Raw genomic sequence first — 19824 nt, 5'->3', positions numbered from 1 at the left:
ATATATATCTTCTCTGAGGTCTTCCACGTGGGCCTGGGTCTGCCTAAGTTCTTTAAGGAGATTCTGCACCTCTTTAGACATTGGCCTGGTCATGTCTTCCAGGGTCCCAACCCAGTTCTCCACTTCCCCCACCCTCTCCCGGACATTTTGTAAATCTTGTCGCAGTATGGATATAAAGTAGTCATGCTCGTATTGAGCATTGCTGAATTGTTATTTATAGCTGCTAGTACCTGCAACATTGTTGGCTCCGGCTCATTGTCAGATCGTTCGGTCACGGAAGTTGGTGTTTCTGCCTGCAGTTCTGGAGGCCCTGCAGCGCGGTCAGTGACATGTTGGGGAGTGCGCAGGTACTGGTTCAGTCGGATTGTCGGCTCACCCTTCGCTTTGTTCCCATTTCTGCCCATTTTTCACGTGTATCCTTATCTGCAATTGTTGAGGAAGCACCTCAGTCGGTAGGCGTTCACATCAGAATTTAGCAGGATAATTGCAGAGGGTCACGGGACCTGCTTAGAAGTAGGTCTTGTTACAGCGCCATCTTGGACACGCCCCTTGCCAAACTAATTTAATTGCCTATTATGAGGAGGTGAGCAGGAACCTCAACTTTGGTATGGCAGTGGATGTGATCTGTTTAAACTTTGCTAAAGCTTTGATACAGTACCACACAGGCAGTTAATGGTAAAATTAATGAATAGTGGCCTGGAACATAATATTTATACTTGCATAGAGAACTAGTTGAAGGATAGATTACAAAGAGTGGTGATAAATGGAACATTTTCTAATTGAACCAGTGTTGTTAGTTGAGTACCACAAGGGTCTGTCCTATTTTTGCTGATAATACCCAAATTGCGCAAAACTATAAATTCCATGCAGGATGCTGCCACTTTTCAGAACAATTAGACTTAACAGGAAAACCGGGCAGCAAAATGGAAAATAAGGTTCAGTGTTGAAAAGATATAAAGAAAGATATATAGATATATGTAGGAGTGTAGATATAGCTTGGTATGAGTGTGTATATACAGTGGCTTGCAAAAGTATTCGGCCCCCTTGAACTTTTCCACATTTTGTCATATTACAGCCACAAACATGAATCAATTTTATTGGAATTCCACGTGAAAGACCAATACAAAGTGGTGTACACGTGAGAAGTGGAACGAAAATCATACATGATTCCAAACATTTTTTACAAATAAATAACTGCAAAGTGGGGTGTGCGTAATTATTCAGCCCCCTTTGGTCTGAGTGCAGTCAGTTGCCCATAGACATTGCCTGATGAGTGCTAATGACTAAATAGAGTGCACCTGTGTGTAATCTAATGTCAGTACAAATACAGCTGCTCTGTGACGGCCTCAGATGTTGTCTAAGGGAATATTGGGAGCAACAACACCATGAAGTCCAAAGAACACACCAGACAGGTCAGGGATAAAGTTATTGAGAAATTTAAAGCAGGCTTAGGCTACAAAAAGATTTCCAAAGCCTTGAACATCCCGCGGAGCACTGTTCAAGCGATCATTCAGAAATGGAAGGAGTATGGCACAACTGTAAACCTACCAAGACAAGGCCGTCCACCTAAACTCACAGGCCGAACAAGCAGAGCGCTGATAAGAAATGCAGCCAAGAAGCCCATGGTGACTCTGGGGGAGCTGCAGAGGTCTACAGCTCAGGTGGGGGAATCTGTCCATAGGACAACTATTAGTCGTGCACTGCACAAAGTTGGCCTTTATGGAAGAGTGGCAAGAAGAAAGCCATTGTTAACAGAAAACCATAAGAAGTCCCGTTTGCAATTTGCCTCAAGCCATGTGGTGGACACAGCAAACATGTGGAAGAAGGTGCTCTGGTCAGATGAGACCAAAATGGAACTTTTTGGCCAAAATGCAAAACGCTATGTGTGGAGGAAAACTAACACTGCACATCACTCTGAACATACCATTCCCACTGTCAAATATGGTGGTGGCAGCATCATGCTCTGGGGGTGCTTCTCTTCAGCAGGGACAGGGAAGCTGGTCAGAGTTGATGGGAAGATGGATGGAGCCAAATACAGGGCAATCTTGGAAGAAGACCTCTTGGAGTCTGCAAAAGACTTGAGACTGGGGCGGAGGTTCACCTTCCAGCAGAACAATGACCCTAAACATAAAGCCAGGGCAACAATGAAATGGTTTAAACCAAAACATATCCATGTGTTAGAATGGCCCAGTCAAAGTCCAGATCTAAATCCAATCGAGAATCTGTGGTAAGATCTGAAAACTGCTGTTCACAAACGCTGTCCATCTAATCTGACTGAGCTGGAGCTGTTTTGCAAAGAAGAATGGGCAAGGATTTCAGTCTCTAGATGTGCAAAGCTGGTAGAGACATACCCTAAAAGACTGGCAGCTGGAATTGCAGCAAAAGGTGGTTCTACAAAGTATTGACTCAGGGGGCTGAATAATTACGCACACCCCACTTTGCAGTTATTTATTTGTAAAAAATGTTTGGAATCATGTATGATTTTCGTTCCACTTCTCACGTGTACACCACTTTGTATTGGTCTTTCACGTGGAATTCCAATAAAATTGATTCATGTTTGTGGCTGTAATGTGACAAAATGTGGAAAAGTTCAAGGGGGCCGAATACTTTTGCAAGCCACTGTATGTGCAATGGAGTTTGTTTGGAGGGGTTGAACTTGATGGATTTTTTTTCAACCCAACATAACTATGGAACTATATATAACTATATCATTCATAGTTAGGTCCCTGACAATCTGAGACATGATATTTTTAGGCAGCATATTTAGAAACCTGTTTATGTCCATGTGTTGGCAGTATTATTGCTCCAATCAATATCTGAGTAATTAAAAACCTTTCATTAGTAACACCTGCCTAAAACTTGCATCCTTTTCTGTTTGCAACAGACGCTGAGCCTCTTCATTTTAACTATATGAAGGGCTCTGTAGCAAACTCACACAAATAACTTGTTTGTTGCCTTACAATCTGTGAAAATTCATAAACTCATAAGGCTTCATCCATTCACTCTTCTTTTTATCTTCTATCTATAATGCCCAGTATGTTTAAAAATATAACCATCCACAGAGACATTATAAAAGTAAATACAAAGGTTTATGCTTACTTTGCAAAAACCTGTTCATTATGTTTGTATAATGATCAATATATAACATTATTTTACACTGCTAAATTGATTAGACATTTAAATCCATTATGATTAGTTCATTACTTATTGTGAGGAGGCTAGTAAGCAGTAGAAACTTGTTAAAGTGGTAAATACAAGACAAAGGCAAACATGATTTGCAGTTTCTTGCTGATACCAATTAACATTTAGCCAATTTTTACTTAAGTCAAAAAGTTTTATAAGGACTTTTGTAATGAAGCAATTAAAATTAAGCACATCTTCAGCACAAGCCTGTGGGGAGTGTTAATATCTTTAAATGACATTTTGCATGGCAACATATTTGTTAACAAGTACATTTTATACTCCATTCTTGCCAGACTATGTTATTAGATAAATCATAAGGGACATTTTATTATGGAATTGTAGCACTAACTAAGCTTATTGCAAAAACTTGCAAGAAAAAACGAAATTCAAACAAGTACTTACAATAACATAAGCATATAATACATAATATCCATAACATCACAATGAGAATCTGAAGCATGAATATAGCTTCATCAAAAAAATCTTTATTAAGAAACAAATGTTACTAATCTTTATCATTTTTATTTATGAAAACTTTGCATGATTATAGAATAGAATGCTAAAGTCAAAATAAACACTAAGTTGTAAAATACAGGACTGACCTTCTAAAAGGAGGCCTCATTAAGTATGGGTCAGGGTGAAAAGTGCAAAAAATAGATGCAGCCCGCCATGCCCCACACTTAGTGCCCTTATTGCATCTGGATGATGTGCATGAATAGGTGAGTTAATTGGATAGGTGACTGGATCTAGTTTGCTCAATACTTTCCCAGAGGAGTGCTTTGCTAAGCATGAATATATGCTTAAATGGAAGCAAATTATGGAAAGAGAATTACGATGTGGGACAATTTTAGAAAAGCTTTAGTTTGCATCACATACAAGGAAACAAATTATATACATACTAGTGCAGTTGTACATGAACTCCGCAAGTCTCCATGTCATGACAATGCGGAAAAGAAGGCAGAGTAGACCATATATTTTGGAACAATAATCTTGAGAAACCTGCATTTGGACCCTCTAACATTTCTGATGGGCCTCCCATTCCCAAAGCTTAAAAATCATATCCAGAAACTAGCTAACTTAATACTAACTGCAGCCAAATGTTCCATTTCTTGGAACTGGAAGAAAATAACTCCACCAACAAAAACAGAACTAGAAGCTGCAAATTGAGACATTCACCACATGGAATATCTAGCAGCCCTCCAACAATCTCAAATTTCGAACTTTAACAGTTTGGTTATCATGGGACTTGTTACACCTATCAATCAGATGATCAAACGCTACAGACCCTCCACCTTAAATGGAGACATACCCAATCAATCTCAACCACATAGGATCAATTTAGTTGGAGCTAACACCCTCCTTAACAGAACCACTTCTGATAAAGCAGTAACTGTTTTTGTTCTTTTTTCCTTTTTCTTCTTTTTTTTACATCTTTATTATTTCTTTATTTTTTAATCCAGCAGTCTATAGAATTGCGCTATTTTGTTTAACTTGTTATAAAATATAAATAAAGAGTTAAAAAAAGAAAAAAGTATCTAAAGGAAAGCATATTCACAATGCAAACATTTATTTGTCAAACAAAAGCATTTTACACAAAGAGATACTGCAAGCAAGCCTGTTGGGGACAAGGCAAAAGCATTTTACACAAAGAGATACTGCAAGCAAGCCTGTTGGGGACAAGGCAAAGAAATAAGGGGTTTCTATTTTAGGAAGGTGAAAAAAATATAGACTAACTAAGTTGCTTAGTGTTAACACAAATATTATGCATGTGATCAATAGACTGTGTCAGTGTCTGTGATACTGCCAGAGATATTAGCTTTCATTTAAACTTGTGTATGTATTTGTCTATTTCAGGAGTTGCAATTCGAGAGATTGACTCGAGAACTGGAGGCGGAACGTCAAATTGTTGCCAGCCAACTAGAGAGATGCAAGCTTGGTTCAGAAACTGGCAGTATGAGTAGTATTAGGTAGGCACAATGTATATGTTTCTTCTTTAAAATCTCAGGGGTTTAATTATGTTTTTAAACATCATAATGTTTTAATTAAACATGATTTTCATGTATATATTCTTGGCGATAACTCTTACATATTTTATGTATTAGCAAAAAATATATTGAATACATATATAGTCATATATAGTATAGTAATTAGAAGTAAGGAAGACCAAAACACATGAAAGTTTAAATGTTTTCTCTGTATTCAGTGCAGATGTTTCAGACCCTTTAAGTTATCTTTACTTCTATATCAAGTCTTACTGGGCACCGGGGTAAGTGTGGTGCTGTCTGTGGTATAGTATTTAGTACATATTATTACAAAGCCCTATACATTGCAAGATTAATGTATAACATGCATCCCATCCTTAACAATGTCATTATTTTTATGTTGTTAAACCTGTCTTATTGGTAACAATGATTGATATGTTCTTCTTAAAATGATCCTTTAAATATGGAGGGTTCATGAAAATACATTTTACATTTGTCATTACAATCAAGAAAGGCTGTTTATTAACGTATCTGCAGAGATTTTTTTTAATCCACAATTTTTACGAATGAGAAAGCACCTGAGCATTCGCTTTCTGACTGACAGGCTTGTTCCGGTATCTTAATAGTTATTCATATTCAAAATAATTGTATCTAGCTTGTCTAGCTTGGCTAATTTGTCAGCATGATAACATTTTAGAGCACCCAAATGTTACACTGTATGGCTAATCAAGTCAAGTGCAGCTAAACTTAGATGACAGGTATAAGGCTGTTGTTTGCTTGAAACCTGGCCAAGTTAAAAATGGAAATATCAAACCATTAGTGTTTATAACAAGCATAATTTTTTCTATGAACAAGTGCCCCTTGCTGCTTTTCCCAGCATGAAATTTAGCTCTGATATTCCTTTTAAGCAGGCGACAGAAGCTATGTGAAAATAGCTTGACAGACTGGTATGGCACATAGAACTTTTACAATTTGTTGGCAACAAAACTGATTTTCATAGAATTCAATCATACTTCAAAGCAGTTTATTGCAGTCTAAATCAACAGGAAATAATGTTATTTACAACACTTGTCTGTGATATATCACATGGGGACTTTAGTTAAGACCTTACAAGATAAAGATACCTTTACAAAAACTGTACATGCTATAACAAACTTTAATAATAAAAACAGGGAAATACTATAGCAAACTAGGGAAAATTGTGCACACCACTACATTTTTAACCATTAGGCAGGGGTTTAATGAGACTATGACCACAAAATTCATACAGACAGCAACAAGAGGTCCTCTGCACTCACCCATTATCATAGTAACATAGTAGTAACATAGTAAGTTGGGTTGAAAAAGACATACGTCCATCAAGTTCAACCATAATGCCTATATATAACCTGCCTAACTACTAGTTGATCCAGAGGAAGGCAAAAAAACCCATCTGAAGCCTCTCTAATTTGCCGCAGAGGGGAAAAAATTCCTTCCTGACTCCAAGATGGCAATCGGACCAGTCCCTGGATCAACTAGTACTAAGAGCTATCTCCCATAACCCTGTATTCCCTCACTTGCTAAGAATCCATCCAGCCCCTTCTTAAAGTTATATAATGTATCAGTCAGCACGACTGATTCGGGGAGGGAATTCCAGAACTTCACAGCTCTGACTGTAAAAAATCCTTTCCGAATGTTTAAATGGAACCTCCCTTCTTCTAAACGAAGTGGGTGCCCTCGTGTCCGTTGGAAGGACCTACTGGTAAAATATAGGACATTAAGACATTCTGTGCTTTAAGCTACTAAGCAATGTCCTCCCCTAAAACAGGGATCGTCCAACTACTCATTTTTATCTGATTCATTAAGAAAATTCTACTGAATTAATATACGTTTAACAAAGGTACTGACTTTTACCTGCAACTTACTTACCTTCAAGGTTAAAACCCCCAAATGCTTGCCCTTTTATTGCCTCCACTGGAATCACCTGTAGCTTTTTTAAATGTATACTGAAGCAGTAAAATTCTTAAAAATAAGTGTAGGACGGGCCAGACAGGGGATGACGTTTATGTAGTTGGCCAGCTTAAAGTAAATTGCAATATATGAACAAACAATCCCTGTAAAGGGGAGAGCATTGCTTGGTAGCTTAATGAAGAGAATGTTTTAATGTCCAATATATATATTGATAATGGGTGAGTGCAGAGGATCTCTTGTTGCTGCTGGACAGAGAAATACTCCCATTTCATATATATCTCTTTATTTGTATTTCAGTATTTTTTGTTACTACTATACAGGATGTGTTTATGCTTTATAGTACATTTTTCCAATTAAACAGGTCCTCACCGATCCAGAAGGTCATTATTTGATGCTAGGCCAATGTGTATATACTTAGGTTTTATTACTTCATGTTTAGTCTTCTAACAAAAATCACCTCTGTGTATACTGTACTTTCATGGGAGGGATTTTATTTTAAACTACTCAAACTGCAGATGCTATAGGTCAGACCCCTTGCCAGACAGATCTGCACATATTACATCTTCTATGTTCAGACAGATCATGAGACAAGCCTTGTTATTTGATGCTGGGTGTAATAATCACCCAGCAGAAGAACAGTATATGTTCTACTCCCCAGTCTATAAGGTCTGCTCTTGCAGTGAGTACTTTTTTTCTGTCACATTCCTGTTCACCCAAATGAAATCTTGCCAATGTCATGCTCTTTCCATGCCCCAATACTTTAACTTTGAACCTATTTAAACTCCCACCCAGGGACCCTCACTGGTGCTTTAATGAAACCCTTACAGTGAGACCTTGAAACTAGTCCTTTTCAAAATAAACATGAAACCCAAATTCTTTTTTTTTCCATGAGAACATCCATACCCATTATATAGACATTTAAAAATCCCAGCTATCAATCATATATTGTCTGCCTAAGGCACAGAGGTGGGGCAGACAGTTTCTTTCACTTTCCATTCAGTAGTCACTTTCCCTCCTCCAGACTTACCATCTAATTGTGCAGCCAGCTCATGGGCATGTGCATCAGGTCCCACATTCTGGCACATACACAAGATTTTGGAGTGATAGAAAGCTTACCTACTACCTGCCTAGTGATGAGCGAATCGGTCCCCTGTGAAACTGTGAAAAATGTGTGAAATGCGGCTACCACAAATTTTTGTTGCAGCTAATATTTGCAAATCCATGCATGCCGAAAGAATTTGCTCATCACTACACCTGCCTGCTTGCTGACTGTGATTGTATAATAAAGACTGAAAGAGACAAGATGTTATTTAAATAGTGCAAGCAAAGTTTATTCATTACAAACACAATAGAAAAACATTTGGAATTATTTCTTTCAGTGATAGGTCCACTTTCTTAAGAAAGTGAACCTGTCTTTCTTTTTAAGAAATTCTTAAAGAAATAGTAATGCCAAAAAATGAGTGTTTATAAAAGAAATTACAATATGAAGTACTGCTGCCCTGCACTGGTGCAATAGGTGTGTTTGCCTCAGAAAGGCTATTATAGTTGCTATGCAGCCATTCAGAAGAGAAAATTCACAGGCACATAACAGATAAAACACTGTTGTATTCTAGTGTTTATCTGTTATCTGCTATGTAACCTGTGCCTTTTCTCCTTTTTACAGTCTGAATGGCTGCCCCCGGGGCTACACAGCAGCTTCTTTATATAAACTATAGTAGTGTTACTGTAACAAACACCTTTTACCATTGCAGAGTAACAGTAAATTTTAATTACTGTCAATGGCTCAGGAATTACCATCAGCAGTGCAGATATTAATGTCAGTGGTGTTTGGAGACACTGGGATTAAATGTGTGAGAATGGCAGCAGTTAAACTTTCCCCACTTAAATCAATTAAAGAAATGTGGCTGTTGGTGGCTCCACCCAATTTTTCTAACTTTGAATACGTCCAGTGACTGTGCAAAGTTTAGGAACCCTGGCATAAATAGTGTGAGAAAGGCAGCAGTATAAATATAAACCAATTTACTGTATAACTGTGGTCCAAGGTTAGAAAAACTGTGTGGAGCTAACAGCCAATCAGATTTCAATCAGTCACTTCATGTTTTTCAAACCAACATGAAGTTTGTTCTCAAACTTCCCTTTCTAGTTAGATTTTAGCCTCCTACTTAAATTATTATTTTGTTGCTGTAATTGTGCCAAAATAGATATTTTTTAAAATGTATGCAGCATTCTCAGTACTTAGATGAATAAATCTTTATAAGAATAGCAAAAGAATTATTTTGTTTTAGAGACTTTTTCTGTGACTCACGGCAAAAAATTAAAATAAAAGTTGAGCTTGGTTAACTTTCCTGTTGCAGTTTTTCTCAGTGGGAAGTTCACTTGTTGACCTGAGCATTGGCACAATTACCTCAAAAGTTAAAATTTGCTTTATATTTACTTTGAATGGCAACCTTTCAGGTGACTATATCCTACTTTTTTATGTATTTAAATTAGATTTGTATTTCCATTGGCTGAAGGGTGCAATGAATTTTGAAACAAAGAAAAAAATATAAACTTTTAATATAAAGCAATTATATGATAATTGAATTTCTAACACACATTTTGTCATATTTCAAGTCATTAGGTGTCACAGATATTAAAAAAGAGTTTGCTTCAGATATCTCTTTGGTCTGATCTAATTAGGATCAACCTTTTCTATTTGTAGTTCAGTTATCCAATTATCCTCTTCATCTTGATTAACTGAAATGTCTGACAAACACTTGGGAATTTATAGTTACATAATTTGTCAATGAGACATACTGCATCTAAACTGATACATTTACTCTTACGGGAAAAGTAATCATTGTACACTGCTAATGAAAAGAGGTAAATCTATTAATATTTAGATATAATTAGTGTGCAAGAATCCAAAGCACATTTCAACTTTATATAATGTATAGCAAAATTCTAAGAAAAAGCAAAATTGTGTGTATTTAATTTATGATAATTTTAAAACCAGGAGTCACATAATGTCTTAGTTTTAAAAACATTTAGTTGAAGTTAGCTCCATGGTTTCACCTGAGACTTCGTCTGCAGTTAAATATAGTCACACACAGGCTGCAATAATTAACAAATAATTTGTGACTCGTATAATTCATGCTAAAGCAGGAGGTATAGAAAAAATGAAAGCTTTAGGAAAAGTAATATAAAAATTAGAAAAAGTAGTAGGTTTAAAGTGCATTTCTGCTATTACCAAATAGCAACTTTATGCAATGAGGCTATTGGTCAGTTATCATTTTTGAAAGAAAAATCTTAAGCAAGAATGAATTAATGTTGCTGTATGGGATTTCTTCCATTACTAGAAAAACTGCAGGGAAAATGTGCTCAGATAACTTATATAACCATTGTTAAGTTTCACCTAGATGGAAAATAATTTTTATACCATGGCAGAAAGACAGTCAGGATAGCAAATAATAGAAATGAGTCAAAGACCATGTTCTGAATATAAATATACACTAAACAGTGACATCTTAAAACGTATGCCCATGTAACTTCATAAGCCTTATACAAAGATCCAAATCTGGCATATATTTCAGTAGTCCCGAGACCTACAAGACTCTTGGAGTCAGGAAGGAGTTTTTTCCCCTCTGTGGCAAATTAGAGAGGCTTCAGATGGGTTTTTGCCTTCCTCTGGATCAACTAGTAGTTAGGCAGGTTATATATAGGCATTATGGTTGAACTTGATGGACGTATGTCTTTTTTCAACCCAACTTACTATGTTACTATGTTACTATGCATATTTGTATAACTGAACTATGTGAAGTGATATAAGTGGTCTTCTTATACAGGAAACCTCCCAACAGGGAGACAATAAGCAGATGTGTTTATGGATATCTGTGCATACAAGGGATTAGTTGAACTTCCAGCATTTACTTTATTCCCCCACAGGAATTCTTGTCTCCTTTTTTGTAAACATGTTCTTTGGTACCTGACTTCCTCTCTCAGAAAAATCCTTCATCCCCGGGGCTAGAGTCTGCACAGCTCTTTCCTCTCTCCACTCACCTGCTCCCCTTTCCCATAAGAATTCTTAAAACTCACTCCCCTCTCCCTTAGGAATGTTTAATCTGAGCTATAACGGCAGTGTCGGACTGGGACCTCAGGGGCCCACCAGAAAACCTTAGCCCATAGGCCCACTCTTCAAACTATTTTTCCTCCTTTGCTCTTTATTTTCCCTGTCTCTTTTATTTACATGCTAGCATCTGTTTTTCCTCTTTGTTACCATTCAGAAATAGGGAACGACCATGAAAAAGGCCAAATGGTCAGGAGCAGGAGGGCCCACTGACCCCTGGGCCCACCGGGAGTTTTCCTGGTATCCTGGGCCAGTCCAACACTGTATAACAGCTAGACTGCAAACAGGAAGCTATGAAGACCAAGCTAAAATGGCAGGTGCAATCTTAAACAAATGGAGGGAGCTTCTAGGGCTCTGATAAAGCTTTCTGCAGAATAAATATAGTGTTCTATGTGGCACTAATGTGGCAAATCTATATCTATGGCATAAATCATTTTTGATTATAAAATTGATTTACTAAAGCAAATCTTAGATTTGAAATATTGAAAATTTTAAAATTACCAAGATAAAATGAACCTATAGAGAAAAAGCATTTTTACCCTTTATCTTATTGGTTATATTGTGCTACTGAGTTCACCATTATCCACAAACTTGTACTTTTCTTAATTTATTTTTCTTTACTAATTTTGTATGTTTTATTATAATACTACAATAACCCCTGCAGAATAATAGTCATTTAAAAAAAAACAGTAATACTTTTAAATTAAGTATAAGTATTCACATATAGTGAAAGGTACTACAAGTCTTAAATGGACAAATGTACAACGCAAAAAATAAAAATGTTCTGAAAGTTTGTTACTGTTTAATTTTGCAATTTTAACATTGTCTAAGGTGGCCATGCATGGGTCAACATATATGCTACTCTGACTGAATGGCCCATTGGCCAAATAAACAAATGCCATATAAAGGATTATGTATTGCTGCTCTGACCAAATGGCCCTTGGACCAAATAGATTGATGCCATATATGGGGACATTGGATTGGTCTATTAATTTGGGCAAACTACTTAAACAATCAAAGCAGCAGGAAGTGAAAAGAAATTATGTCTCCTATTTACTACCTTTTAGCCCACTAATGGAAATTTTCTGCAATGACTCAATCCACCAGGATTTCACAATAATCTACTGAATAGCTTCAACTGGCTGTACATGCCCAGTGAGGTAGAGGTTGGTTAGCTTAAGCAGTCAATTTCTTTTAGGATCACTGGCCACGTTCTTCCTTATCCCTTTTCTATATCTTTTACCCCCTTTGGTGTTATAATCTTATAATACCCTAACAAGAATTTTAGTTAGCAACTTAGCAGCCCAGGGTGCTGGTTCGTATATTACGCTGGATGTAGCCAGCCACATAGGGCCTGAATAATAATAGGGACAACAGCTTAGATTTTCTTATTGCACCAGATTGGCACCATGAAACACTGACAGTAAAGGTACTAAGCATTTCCTTAGAATAAGCAATGAAAGTGAATCTGAAAGTTGTGAACATTTTGTTTTGTGAACATTATCTTTTCAAATATGTGATGTTAATATTTTTGCAGTTTGTCAAATAGTTGCTGCTTTTCTACTGACAAATATAACATCTGTATACTTAACTGCTAATTCAGAAGCTGTGCTGTGAACTGAACTGAATTTTATGTATCTCTGGGCTGGGGCCATAGGTTAACACAGTGGCACCATAAAGGAGAGCACCTCTACAGACTGGGGCTATGGCATTATAAAAGTTATATAATGTAATGTACCCTTTTAATGTATACATGCGGTGGATTGCAATAAGGATTGTATGTACAGAAGAATACATTGCAGAACTAATGTAACACAATATTTATAGATTGTTTTATTTTGTATTGCTTTTAACTGTTAAGAAATGCACCGTGCACAATAAAAATATAAGGATCTATATAACAAACAAGAGTACAAGGGTTGCCCAGTTAGAGGTAAGCAATAAAAGGTAGCTTAAAGTGGAAATAAGACTTGTTGCTGAAATCAAAACAAAAAAAAGACTGCTGTTATAAGTATACAAAAGACTGCAAGAATAGGTGCCTACTAGTAGGCAGAACGGGCCTTTAAACTTAGATCTGGGATTGTTGGCAAGTTTCCCTTGTCTCAGAGTAATGTTGTATGAGGAAATCAATTTGTGGTCAAGCACAGCTTTTGAAAAATAAACTGGGTCAAGCAATTGTGTTGAAGATGTCAGTGAAGCTGATACAATGGAGGACCTGAAGAGTCTGCCAATGTGGCAGAGATGGCTTTCTTTCCATTCCCTTCTTTCCCTAAAAATGTGGTAATATATATTATATAACTACTGCTCTTTTAAATATATATATATATATACTGTATATATATATATAAACTTCCAAGTAAATGCCGGCACTCACGTATAGATAAGTTGCTGTTGCCTGGGTGCAGGTCCAAATAATGTTAAAGGTGCTTGAGAGAGGGTCAGCACTCACTGGACTTATATAAACAAATTATTTTTATTAAAGAGGAGATATATATATATATATATATATATATATATTTTTTTTTTAAAGAACAGTAATTATGGTGATACAACTTGCAAATCTACAAATGCTTTAACCCTTTCCCTGCAAAAGACGTAGCTCCTACGTGCTGGCATAAAAATATGTTGAACGCCGAGCATGTAGGAGCTATGTTTTCTTTACTTTGCGCTCGTTCTCTGCGCTTGCTGCTTAATCCGAGCGCAGAGAATGATCGCAAAGTAAAGGACCCCCTAGGGAACGAGCGGAGGGGGGTACCCAGTGGCCCCTGGGGCGTGATCGTCCAGGGGCCCCATAGAAAAAGTCTGCTCTCTCCCTCACTTCCTGCGCTCTGCCCCCCGCTTCCTTTGCCGGCTACTCACCTCTGCAGCTGCTGTCCCGGCATCCCCTGTCTTCCTCATGCGATCTTCAGCTCCTCTGACCCCAGGTAAGTGCTACATACACACACAATCACACATATTACACTAATACACACTTATACTCACACTTACACACACACATACATTTTGGAGGGGGGTTTCACACATTCACAGCACTTACACACTTACTTACTTGCACACACACACATGCACTCAAAACACATTTTTTGCCATGTGTACACACTCACTTACACACTTATGTAATTTTGTAATTTTTCATTTTTATCGCATCATTTTTATTCTTGCCTGAAAAAATTGTTTTATTGTCATTGCGGATAGTGTATTCGTTAACCGCACTGTGCAATACCTTTTGTGTATTATTTTGGTGTTTTTATTAAATTTTCTGTGATTTTGGTGCATTTTTAATCATTTTATGGCATTTTTAGCCATTTTATTGCATTTTCAGTTATGCATAGTTGTTGTTCGCTTGACTTTGTCTGTAAAACTAATTTGCCCAAGCCAGAATACTCAAACTGTGATTCTGACTGCAGATATCACTAAGAAAAAAAAAACATTGATTTTAGTTTTTGGTTTTTTTTTGTGATTTTAGCGATTTTATTGTATTTCATATTGTTCTTTGTTACTTGTCTTGCACATGGACATTTTGTCTGCTGTATTTCAATTTGGCTTCCTCTGTACCCCACAGAGTTTGGTAAATCTATGCATATTGGGCATCAAACTGTTCAGTAGACCCCTGGCGTTCATATTTTGGGTGCATATAAGGCATCAAACTGTTGAACTATATCTATGCATATAAGGCATCAAACTGTTCAGTAGACCACTAGCGTTCATATTTAGAGTGTTTTATGTTGATACATTACAAATTGTGGGGGTACATAATGAGGTAAAATGCAATCTTTGTGACGATTTTCAGAAATGTCATAAAAACCGTTCTGTTTAGCATAGCTTTGTAATTTGGTAGTTTGCAGTAAAAAAGATGTATTTACCCATTTTTGTTTTGTCAGAATGTGTACTTTCGGAAAATGTATGGTTTTCTAGGGTCTCCGTACTGTTAGGGGGTCTTATGGCACATAATACACATAGCGTCATTCGTGAAAATTCATATGCATTTTTTTAATTTGGGTGCCCCTGTACTCCGCATAGTTTGGTAAATCAATGCATATAGGGCATCAAACTGTTCAGTAGACCTCTGGTGTTCCTATTTGGGGTGATTTTCCTTTGTACACAAGAAATTGTGTGAGATAAATGCGGCAAATTGCAACATTTTTAGTAGATTTTCTGAAATGTCATAGAAACCACTAGTTTTAGGAGAGCTTTTGCAGATTGGTACTTTGGTGTAGAAAGGACTCTTTACCCATTTTGGATTTGTCTGAACGTGTACTTTCCAAAAATATATGGTATATTTCTGCAGTTTCTATACCACATAAAACTGCCATGTGTTTATGAATTAGGTAAAGGTAAGCCATGAAATTAGTGTGCACAAGGTATATTTTGGGGTATCTAAGTGCCATGTGCTTTGATAAACCTATGTACAGTGGGCATCAAACTGTTCAGTAGGCCTCTGGGGTTCATATTTAGGGTGTTTTATCTTGGTACCTAATGACTTATAGAAAATAAGATGCTGCATATTGGAAGTTTTGAGGTGATTTTTGGAAATGTAATAAAATTGGCAAACTTAGGAAAGCTTTGCGGTTTGGTACTTTGGAGTAGAAAGACATGGGTACCCATTTTAGATTTCGGGGAATGTGTACATTCCAAAAATATATGACTTTCTGGGGTGAGTGTACTTTTTACTAACTTTATCCCACACAAAATGATGTAAATGTGTTGATTTTGCAGAAGCTGAAATGACAGAAATGGCAGATCATATGGGGTATGTTCATGTTGGGGCCCCTACATGCCACATACTTAGGTAAGCCTATACATATTGGGCATCAAACTGTTCAGTGGACCCCTGGCGTTCAAATTTAGGGTGTTTTATCTTGGTACCTAATGCATGTGGGAGATAAGATGCTGCAAAGTGGAAGTTTTGAGGGGATTTTTGGAATTGTCATCAAAATTACTAGATTTTTGGATTTGGGGGAATGTGTACTTTCCAAAAATATATGGCTTTCTGGGGTGAGTGTACTTTTTTGTAGCGTTATCCCACACAAAAGGATGTAAATGTGTTGATTTTGCAGAAGCTGGAATGACAGAAATGATAGATTATATGGGGGTATGTTCACATTGGGGCTCCTACATGCCACATACTTAGGTAAACCTAAATATATTGGGCATCAAACTGTTCAGTGGACCCCTGGCGTTCATATATAGGGTGTTTTATATGGTTACTTTATGACCTGTAGGAGATCAGATACTATAGACAGGAAGCTTTGAAGTGATTTATAAGAAATTTTTACAAATTTTGATAAAAACCAATAACTTTAGGAAAGCATTACAACTTGGTAGTTTGGAGTAGACAGGCAGTTCTATCTATTCTGGATTCCACAGAATCTGTTCTTTCTAAAAATTTATAATTTTGAAACAGTGCAAAATTTTCAAAAACTGTCAGGCAGTAGAAGTTCCACTTTGTTCAAAATGGCTGGCAGTGAAAGGGTTAAAGGACACAGTGTCAAATTTATACATCAAGCATGCATCATCTCCTACCCAGACTGTGAATGCCATGTTTAAAATCCCTTAAATTGTCTTCCTTAGAAATCATAATAAAATATTACGTCATTATTTTTTTAGAAGTAATTTTGTATTTTTGAAATACATCTTGAATATGTTCACTGGTTTGGCATTTGGGCTTCTGCTTTGTTAAATTAATTTATTTCAAATTAAAAGTATGTCTGCACCACACTCACCTCAAGATGCATATCCTCTGTGTCTCTGTTGGCTGGCACAGCATTCTATCTTCACCATCTGTCACTGATTGCTTTAAAGAAACCTAGTTGCAGTCAGAAGTTTATTGTGCAAACAGTTACAGCATCAGCTGCATTGTTACAGGATCAGTGTTGCAGGGGAAATATAAGATTCTGGTGATTTAATCCTTAACAAAAGGAATGCAGCTGTGCTTTTTTAACATTACTTTTGAATGGAAATCAAAGTTATGTTTCTTTTTTTTTTTTTCTTATGAACATTTCTGTTTAACATTTCCCTGTATTTAAATGTATTTCCAATGCAAGTGCTGCTGAGGAATCCACTGATAGTAACCTGGCTTTTAAATCTTATTATTGTATTTTATGGATTGGTTTTCTTTGTATTATTTGTTTTATACTAAATGCCTTGTAAAATAGAATTGTTGCAAAGGCTGCAGACATCATTGAAGCCTTTTCCTTCAGCATTCTGGTCACTACAGGAGCAATAATATTATGCTCCAACTGTGCGTCTGTGCATAAAATGTCAGGATGGTGCTTTGCTTTAAATTTTATCAGACTATGCTGCATATGTAAGTGCCACTATACTATCTCCAACATACATATCTCAGTCAGCAGTGCATTTTGAAGCATTTCAGTGCATTGTCATCCCAGCTAACTGATTGATTTATGAGATGAAATATAGGGTAGTTGTAGGCTGGACTGAAATTTATAAACTCATGCCAACATTAACACCAGCTCCCCAACTATAAACACTTATAAGATTTCTAGAGTGCCTCCTCTGAATAAATCTCTAAGCTGCACCATACACCAGGAAAAGTAATTAGCAAATTTCCACAGAATTCAAAATGCACGTACCCCAAATCCTCCCAGCACCAGAAAGTGATGTAATCAGAGGTGGCAGAGTGAATATCCTAATAAATAATAAACAGCTGCAAGGGCACGGTACTAGAAGTGGCCAGAGGAGAGGAGGGGGTGGGGGAAGTGCAAGGACACATAAACCCATAGGTTACTGTAAATGGGCAAATTTGCCCAGTGTTCATAAATGACAGCCAGTATGTCCAGGTTTGTTTGCCAAGTAAATCTAAATGAAATGCTCCTTTAAATAAGTGATAGTTTAGTTAAGCCCCTCCAAATGAATTCCCAGTGCACAAGTAGCACATTTTTAAAGGGGTGGCATCTCATTTTTTGAGAAAATAATGAGAAAAGGGGGATAAAAGATCCACCACTTATGTATACTGATTCTGTTCTGTTTGAAGCTGTTAGTACGAGTAATATATCTTTGATATAAATAAATTCTGTACCCAAGTACATACTATGAAACTGCTGTCTGGCAAAATTACAATCACTCTGCAGGACAGTAGGAACAAGGAAGAACTGTTTTTCCATTGTTAACAGAGAGCAGTACATAGATATGTGCACCTAATCTGCTGGGTAAATTACTCTGGAGCTCAGCCAAAGTACTGTTTTTCCTTGTCCCTGCAAATAAAAAGCAGATGTAATGTGTATACATTCTTTCTAGCAGACTTGCTGGTCACCAATGTTAATTAATGTTTATTAATAAAATAGGACTTTACATAAAAAAGGGGAAAAAATTGGGGAGCAGGAAGAAGGAAACCAAATCTTTCCCTCCTGTCCACCCAGATGGAAAGTAGGTATTTTCAAGAAGTTCCAGGATGCCATCCTGCCTAATCCCGCCCCAATTCAAGCACTATCTATATAGCGTATCTCTGTTAATAGAGATAATGTTAAACAATGGTAAAAGAGTTTCCAAAGCAAAAAAAGGAGACAATTTATGATTAGTGGGAACATTTTACTAGGAAGTAGCAATTTATTTCTTGCACTGGAATGAATCAGATCATAACTGTTTGAATCTTTCCTCCCTGCATGTGATTTGCATTGAGGAGCAAGGAGAGTAATGCCCAGCGCTGCTTCTACCCAATAGATCAAAATACCTTGTTCAAAAGACAGATTCATTTTGATGAATTTACACAGGTATAGGATTTCTTTAAAACTTTTTTTAAAAGTGTCCTTTGTTTTAAAAGAGGTAAAACTAAATATATATGGATGGAATTTTAAAAAATTGCTATATTTTAGTGCAGTGCTGTCCAACTGGCGGCCCGCGACCCCCCACCTGTCTGGCTGCTTTGATAACTTACCTTTGTGTAAGCTTTAAATGGTATCAGTACTGGCCCCCTGCATTGTTAACACCTCAGATTCAGGCTGTATTGTTTAAAAATGTAATCCCCTGTGTTGTTCACACCTTTTAATCCCTACATTGTTCATCCCCTGCATTGTTCACACCTCAGGCTCAGGCTGTAATCACCCACATTGTTCACCTGTTCACACCTCAGAGTGTAGGAGCAGTAGAAACCCAAAAATAAACCCTGCACACTATAAAAAGAACATATACTAAGGTGGTACTGCAATTAAAAAGTTTTTTTAATATATAGCTATTGTGCAGACTGTAGGAGCAGTGGCAGCATTGTGTCACTGTAGGCTGCCTGTGTGTGCCACACTCTACCTGCCCTATGCTGCCTGTGTGTGCCATACACACAGGCAGGGTAGGGAAGGCAGAGTATGGCACACAAAGGCAGGGTAGGGAAGGCAGAGTATGGCACACACAGGCAGGGTAGGGGAGGCAGAGTATGGCACACAGGCAGGGTGGGGCAGGCAGAGTGTGGCGCACACAGGCAGGGTAGGGAAGGCAGAGTATGGCAAACACAGGCAGCATAGGGCAGGCAGAGTATGGCACACACAGGCAGGGTAGGGAAGGCAGAGTATGGCACACACAGGCAGGGTAGGGAAGGCAGAGTATGGCACACACAGGCAGGGTAGGGAAGGCAGAGTATGGCACACACAGGCAGGG

General features: G+C 37.3%; 1 protein-coding gene across 12 annotated transcripts in view; it reads left to right on the top strand.

Moving 5' to 3' along the window:
* Positions 1-19824, top strand: part of ctnnd2 (catenin delta 2) — a 494372-nt gene that overhangs the window by 178126 nt on the left and 296422 nt on the right. For all 12 annotated transcript variants that reach the window (XM_031903685.1, XM_031903679.1, XM_031903678.1 and 9 more), the window contains one exon: positions 5038-5150. In XM_031903685.1, coding sequence (XP_031759545.1) covers positions 5038-5150 — 113 coding nt within the window. The remainder of the gene's footprint in view (positions 1-5037; positions 5151-19824) is intronic.

The sequence above is a fragment of the Xenopus tropicalis genome, chromosome 6 (assembly GCF_000004195.4).
Source record: "Xenopus tropicalis strain Nigerian chromosome 6, UCB_Xtro_10.0, whole genome shotgun sequence".
In the NCBI taxonomy this organism is placed as follows: Eukaryota; Metazoa; Chordata; class Amphibia; order Anura; family Pipidae; genus Xenopus; species Xenopus tropicalis.
Note: the sequence above shows the minus strand (reverse complement) of the source record. Positions and strands in the feature narration are given on the sequence as shown.